At 30.8% G+C, this 7,750-nt stretch overlaps 1 protein-coding gene across 1 annotated transcript; it reads right to left on the bottom strand.

Moving 5' to 3' along the window:
* Positions 1-539: 539 nt before the first annotated feature.
* Positions 540-7,744, bottom strand: LOC119611133 (pre-mRNA-splicing factor 38B-like). The gene is made up of 6 exons (XM_037966612.1): positions 7,716-7,744; positions 7,056-7,643; positions 6,138-6,181; positions 1,191-1,368; positions 1,067-1,125; positions 540-917 (listed from the first exon to the last, which is right to left on the bottom strand). Exons 2-6 carry the CDS (start codon positions 7,321-7,323, stop codon positions 780-782), a joined length of 687 nt encoding a protein of 228 aa, XP_037822540.1. The 5' UTR covers positions 7,324-7,643; positions 7,716-7,744; the 3' UTR covers positions 540-779.
* Between the last annotated feature and the right edge of the window lie 6 nt (positions 7,745-7,750).

Below are 7,750 nucleotides of genomic sequence, written 5' to 3'. Positions count from 1 at the left end.
TTTCCGCCTACGATCATCTACAACTATTAATCAACTCGAAACCACCTCAGCTCCAACTATCTGAAATTTCGTTAAGATATTTGTAATAGTTCCGAAATATCGAACGATTGTGGGCTATATACTGAAAAAACATGGATCGTCGTTTAATAAAGTTAAAACTTCAAGAAAAGGATCGAATCAAAACATGTCAATTTCTTGTCATTAGGATTAAAGACCACAACAGAGAGTAAATCCCTAAACAATTCTTTAAAATAAAACCAACAAATGTTTTTTGTTCAATTTAGATCTGATTTTTTATTGTTATTTTACTAATTTAGTTTAAACGAAAAGATAAAAATATGTAGTAACATATATTAAATATTACGCATAGAAAATTTTCGTGAATCTCCTAAACATTTTAGTGCTCCAAAAAATAGACTTAATTTAATATTAAACATACATTTCTAGACTTAATTTAACCACAGAGTAAAAGTCTACTAAAATTGAGAGATTGAGAGACTTAAGTTTAAAATTTATTATTTAATAATTTTTATTGTATATTTTGTGATAATTAAATGATTTTTATTAATGAAGCGGGGGAGAAAAAACTAATAATTATTTCATACAATACAATAAGAAAAAAAAATTAAACAAATTAAATTCACTTAGCAGTTAGTAATTATGCGGACAATAAAAATATAAGTATTTTATAATGATAAAATGATCGGCGGATAATTGTTTTGTAATAACGAAAACTAATGTTGAAGAAACAAAAAAAGAAATGCTAAAATTAAGTGTTTCTAATAACCAATGCGGGATCTAGTGGATTTTGTGGTTGTACTACTGCTGCTATAAGAACGATCATCACGATTGCTACGATCACGTTCAAATTTCTCATGGGATCTCTCGCGTGTATCTCTTATATGCGGTGATTTTTCCTAAATAATATAGAAAATTATTTAAGATGTTTGTTTATGATTGTATAAGAGAGTGAGAGAGAGAGACAAAATTAGACAAAGACAGAGAAAGAGAGTAAGATATGTACTAAAAAAATTCGTTAACGAGTTATTTTTTAGGGAAATCTTACTCTGGTATGATATTTATCGCGTTCACGTTGCTGCTGCTGATCATCATCACCATTTTGTACTAGAAGTAAGGAGAAGAAAGTTAAAACCAAATTAAATAAAACTTTTTTTTGTTTAAAAACCTACCATCTCTACGACGTTTATGCTCTGTAGAGGAAGTCTCTTCTAAACGTTCTCTTTTACGACCCAATTTTCTTTCCTTACGGGCATCTTTTTCCTCATCGGTTAATTTTTCTTTGCGATCTTTATTCTTGACACTACGTTCCTTTTTAGAAGGTTCATTATGATCGTCTATAAGTTGTTTCTGTAATTAAAGAACATAATTTGTCATACATTTAAAATAATCTGCTAAATACAGTAGAAATTTGTTAAGTCATTTTCTAAACACAATTGTTAATAAAACCCCCTTCTCTCTTCTTAAGCTAAGCTGTTGTATTTTAAATGTTTAGTTTGTCATATTCACCACTCACCGCTCACCAGCAGGGTTTTCTTGTTCATTCTTAATTCTGTATGTGTGTGTAAGTTTTTACTCTCTACTCAGACCAACGTTTCAACAACAATACAGCATTTTCACTACAGCACTTGGATAGCAAGCAACTAAGCCTTTGTTGGGTAAAACCATGTCAATTAACTTCAAGATTGTGAATAAAATTAAGGGAAAACTCGAAAATTTTGTGTCTGGATTTTAAAGCTGATTTTGTCCTTTGTAGCAATAATACGACTGGATTTAGGTTGATTTAAGCGTACAAGTGTTGAAGTCTTTACGTTGATTTATACGTAACAAGTTGTTTTCAAGTTGATTGAATAAATCTCTTTACGTTTGTAGTTAAAGTTGTTAATTGCTTTTGGGGAATTCCTCGATCATATGCTGGCGATATTAAGCAAAAATCTTTGTCTTAAGATTTCAGGTAGTTAATCCTTTTGTAGTTGTTTAATGACTTCAAAATACTTGTTGTCATCTAGAATATTCCATTGAGTAAGGTTTATGGTATATGTGTAGTTTAAGTTGTTTACGACATTCAATATTTTGACCATGAACTCTTATGAATGATCTAGAGTATCTCTCCTCTTCTCAGATGATAGATTATTATTATATATTGTTAAATTTCGATGTCTTGAAGGGATGTTAACCACTATTGGAATTTCTTCCAGGGTGTTCACTTAGATTTTCATTTAGGATCATGAAGTAAAAAAACACAGTCGGTGCATGGAATAGGCGACTTCGGGAGCGAATATCCAATGTAAAATATAAGTCAGCTATCTTCTACATATTTCCCGAGAAAAGATCGTTAAGCAAGATTTATCCAACAACGTTAAGCAATAGAAATTCGCTGGAAAAGATCATCCGATGATCATGTCAGCATCTTCGTATGATAAAATAATAATTTCAATTTAATATCAGCATCTTGATATACGTTTTGTAGATCGCGAATGATCGTTAGCCTTCTGCGTAGAACTATTGTGGATCACGAAAACGTGAAATACAATGATCATCCGATGATCAAGTCAGCATCTTCGTATGATCAAACAGATCATTTCAATTTAATATCAGCATATTTTTATAAGTTTTGTAGATCGCGAATGATCGTTAGTCTTCTGCGTAGAACTATTGTGGATCACAAAAAACGGGAAATACAAAGATCATCCGATGATCAAGTCAGCATCTTCGTATTATCAAAAAGATCATTTCAACTTAATATCAGCATCTTCGTATAAGTTTTGTAGGTCGCAACAGATCGTTAGCCTTCTTTGTAGTATTATTATGGATCACAAAAACGGAAAATGCAAAGATCATACGATGATCATGTCAGCATCTTCATGTCATCAAAAAGATCATTTCAACTTAATATCAGTATTTTCGTATAAGTCGTTGTAGTATAATTTTGGCTGATCGTGTTTGTCTTCTTCGTGGAACAGTTTTACATGACACCAAATGGGAGATATGTAAATATCATTAGAGATTCCAACAAAGTGAAGCAATGATCATGTTTTATAATCAGTTAGGCATCATGTTAATTTCTTTTCTGATCTTCTTAAGTAAATATTGTTTTAGATTTCCAAAAAGTAAACAGAAGATCGGTCTAAGATTATATTAATGGTATAATTTTTGAAGTTCACGCAGAACAGGTATGAATTCTCCTTTTAAGATCCAAGAAAATTCAAAGAAATATCGTTGAAAAAGATCAGTTTCATCAAACTTAACTAAACAACGTTTTAGTTTTCCACAAATAAAACTGGAGATCAATTAGATGATCGGTAAATGGTCACACTTTATGTAGATTTTAATAGAAAATTAGTAAATATCGATCGATAAAGATACATTTTATTATCAGTTAAAGTTTATATTGATTTCTTTTAAGCATCACGGTATAATTGTTGTAGATCGCACAAGTAGTTACAAATTTCGCGTTCAAGAAATATAGCAGTTGAAGATCGTTTATGCACTAAACTAAGTAGTTTTAGATTTCCACAAACTGGAGATTATTATGAATATCAGTTAAAGGTCATATTTATTTCATTGCATTGCACAAAGTATTTATGAATTCTCCTTTTAAGATTTCAGAAAATTAAACGAACCAATCGTTTTTAAGTACTTTTTAACAGAAGATCGGTTGATGATTACTTTTGCAAACTTCATTAAACAGCGATCGATAAAGAATGATTTAAAAATCGGTTAAGTTATTTATTATATTTTCAGCATCACGGTATAATTGTCGAAGATCACACAAAGTATTTATAAATTCAACATTTAAGATCCAAGAAAATGTTAGAAGAAAAGATCAGTTGAAGATTATTGTTGTACATAGCATAAAGATGTTATAAATTTTCCTTTATGGATCCAAGCAACTTCTAATTGAGATTCCAGTAAATTAAATAAAGGACCGCTATTCAGATCGTGTTCACTTATATTCAGCATTAGGATAAAATTGTTGTAGATCGCAGATGATTGTTGGTCTTTTTCATATAGAAATTGTAGATCGTTTAAAGAAGGTTGTTATTCCTGAGATTAAGATTCCAACAAATAAAACGTCAAAGAGTTTTTACGTCGATTTGTAGTAATAAATGAATACAATTCCGTAGCAAAAATACAGTTGAAGATCATGGGATTTTAGCAGTTATTTTCTCCATAGATCGTGATAGCAAAAAGCAGGTTGTAAAGAAAGATAGATCGCAAAAGATCGCTTAACTTCTTCGTAAAATTATTGTATAACACATGATGTGATAGTCCGTTCAAATTTGAGATTCCGATAAAAAGCGGCTGATAGTTTTTGAGTCTTTCATCCCAGGATTCATTCAACTTTTAGCAAATTCTGTTCAAATAACTTTTGTTGGTCGGTGACGAGTTTTGCTTTGTATTTTTCCGGGTTATTTCAAAGTTAAGTTCAATTGAAGACCGCTATATACATTTCAGTATTATAAAATCGACGACTTTCGAAAATGAGAATTCTGGAAATCCATGGAAATTTTGCTGAAGATTGTTAACTGCATTCCAAATTTCTCCTTCAGGATGAGAAAGGCCTAAAGCTGTCAACTCTGTATCAAAACACCAATCAAATCCTTAGATCGTTATCTTCTATGTATCGCACAAAGCAGGGTGATAGAAACAGATCGCGTTGTAGCATGTAGATCGTAAAAGATCGTTGAAATTCTTCGTAATGCAGTTATATGTCATGTGATGTGATAGTCAGTTCAAATTTTAAATTCCGACAAAATAAACGGCATATAATTTTTAAGTAATTTTAAGTTTCATTCATTCAAGGATATAAAGTTCTTCGAATAACTTTTTGTTGATCACATAAGGTTTCAATAGCAGCCAAAGGAATGGTATTTTGATTAATAAATTTCCTTATTTCTAAATCGACATCTTTAGAAAACGAGAATCCTTCATGGGTATTTAGCTGAAGATCGTTAACTGCATTCCTCATCCTGTGATAAAACGAATTTTAACGAAAGAAGCTTTGTATGTTATATTATTCCTCCTTCAGGATGAGAAATAACGAAGCTGCCAGGTCCAAATGATGCGCAATGGGTTGCTTAGGATTGTAACTTTTAAACAGTTGAGTGTCTTCTCCTGCTACCTTTCTAACAGATGATAACTATTTGTTTGTATACACTGCTGGATCCATTGTTTTAAGTAGAAACTCTGTTCACAGCAGCCCTTGAAATTATGCAAAATCTTCCAATGTTGATCTAACTTAAGTCGGCTTCTTCGACACTGTTATTGATCTTCTTAACAGCATAAGTTGGTCATCATTGTTGCGGCTTATTCTATACTTTTTATGTAGATAACTTAAATACTTAACTTAAATTCTAAATATACACTTAAATAAATCCTTTCTTCCTTTGATTTTTAGTATAAAAATTTAAAAATAATCTTAAAACAATAAACTAATACACAAACTTAACTACTATGGAAAAGGTCTAGTAAAGTTTATCTATTAAAATTTAGATATTTTAATTAAAAATTAATACTTTTCAACTAATTTAAATAAAATTTAACATGGTATACGTGTACTTACCATATTGGAAATTACAAAATATAATTTTGTAAAAATTCTTATACATATTTACCATATTTTCTTTTTTTTTACTTTGTTTAACTTATGTATGTAAAATTTAAAAAAAAAAATGCTACTAGATAGAAAAATTCAACATTTTTTAAAAATGTTTTCCTCTTTTTTGTTTAGGATTTTACTTGGTCCAGCCAAAATAAGTCTTCTTTTAAGGTTAATTTTACTTGTAGTTCTTTCTCTCACTTGTTACAAGGATGAAAGCCCTGAGTGTATCCTTTATGAGGGTAAATTGTTTAAGTTTAGGTTTGGAGAAGGAACAAAAGTTGTTGTGGAAAACTATGATCCTTAAAAGCTTATTGTTGTTAAAGCTGATCTCTCTCTTTGTTAAATTTTTGTTGTTTTTTTCTTTTCTATTAATTATTTTTTTCTTATTGCCATCGCAATTGCCATCAAGTGTGTTGATGTTGTTAATTGTTGTTGATGTTGTTGGTTAATGTTGTTTTCGTTGTTCTATTGTTGTTGTTGTCTTAGGTAACTATGATTGCACCAAAATACTAACCTTTGAATTGGATGATGATGATTCCATTTTGCGACGTTTCGAGTCTAGAAATAATGTTAATAAAAGTGAAATTAAAACTTTTCTGAAAGAAATTAAATGCGAAACTTTTACTCAGAATAGAATAATTGATGTTTGCTAAAATCTTAAAAGCTCTCCACAGAAGTTAAAAACGAAATATTTTCTCTTCATTTAATAGTTCAGCTTAAAGCTCTTTATTTTCTTTAAAAGTTCTTCTCTTCATGGAAGTATTGAAGATAAAAGCTCTTCTCTTTATAGCAAAGTTTAAGCTGAAAGATCTTTCGTTTTATTGAAGAGTTTAATCAGAAATCTGGAAAGATTTAAAGCAAAAAGCTTATTTTTTCGTGCAGGGCTTTAAGATGAAAGCCTTTCTCTTCATAGAAGAGTTAAAGCCGAGTGATATTATGTTCACAGATTGGTTTAAAACTTGTCTTTTTATGAAAGAGTTAAAGCAAAAAGCTCTTCTCTACATTTAATAGTTTAAACTGAAAGTTAGAAAAGTTGAAGCTGAAAATGCTTCTATATATAAAAGAAAAGTGAAAGCTCTTCTTCTCTCTTTGTAGAAGAGTAAAGCTTAATGATTTTCTTTTTAGAGAATAGCTTCTCATAAAGGAAGATAAACTGAAGGTTTTTCTATTCATAGCAGAAAGCTTTTCTCCACATAAAGTTAACTTTCAATTTGAAAGTTATTAACTTCATTAAGAGATAAAACCAACATTTCACTCTTTATAAAATGCACAATCAGATATGTAAACCGCTTTATTCTCAACGGGTTCCTTCTTAAAAAGTTGAAAGCTGATCTTTTCTTTCAAAGAAAAATTGTAAAACATCAAGTTAAAAAAGCTTTTCTTATTCTGCAATTGAGGCAATAAAGTAAATAAAACTTTTATCATCACTCACCTTTTTCATATTCTAAAATATCTTGACTACGTCGCTGTTGCTGTAACGAACCAATACTTTCATTCGAGACCGAACTCAAATCACGATCACGATCTCTACGTTCACGTTCATTGCGTTCATAATCACGATCTCTGGCATCACGTTCACTACGATCATAATCATTTTTACTGCTAGCACTCTCTTGATTTTCCATTGATGGCGATTCATTGCGATAACGATCCTCTCGACGTTTCTCTCTTTTCGAACGTGATGTTGATGACGATTCCATATCCTCTAATAGTTGATTACGATGTTCGCGCTCACGATCACGTTGTTCACGATCTCGTTCACGTAAACGTCCTTCCTCCTTTTTGATGATGTCCTTAAGAGAACGTGTACTACTGCCATGACGATCTGAATCACGTTCATGCGAAGCTGTAGTAGAATTGGATGAAGAAGGTTCATCTTTAATTTCAATTACTGTGGCACGATTTGAACTAGAAGATTCACGCTCACCAGTACCACCACCGCTACGTTCGGAGGTTGTTGACGATGAATTAAGTTTAATGATTTTTGTGGGACGTTCCAAACGTTCTTTTTCGCGTTTTTCTTTAGGGGAAAAACAAATAAAAAACACGCAAAATATATTATAAATATATTTCTATTTCCTAAAGGTCTTACCTATTTTTATTTCTCCATTACTAGGCGGTTTTATA

Source organism: Lucilia sericata, unplaced genomic scaffold (assembly GCF_015586225.1).
Source record: "Lucilia sericata isolate MDLA Ls3-8-SP2 unplaced genomic scaffold, ASM1558622v1 Contig001371F_arrow, whole genome shotgun sequence".
NCBI lineage: Eukaryota > Metazoa > Arthropoda > Insecta > Diptera > Calliphoridae > Lucilia > Lucilia sericata.
Note: the sequence above shows the minus strand (reverse complement) of the source record. Positions and strands in the feature narration are given on the sequence as shown.

Excerpts from the sequence above, each read along its gene's own strand:
- LOC119611133 (XM_037966612.1), bottom strand. The coding sequence starts at position 7,323 with ATGGAATCGTCATCAACATCACGTTCGAAAAGAGAGAAACGTCGAGAG. Across the intron at positions 1,126-1,190 it reads GCATAAACGTCGTAGAGATG|TACAAAATGGTGATGATGAT; the intron begins GTAGGTTTTTAA and ends CCTTACTTCTAG. Across the intron at positions 918-1,066 it reads GCGATAAATATCATACCAGA|GAAAAATCACCGCATATAAG; the intron begins GTAAGATTTCCC and ends TATATTATTTAG.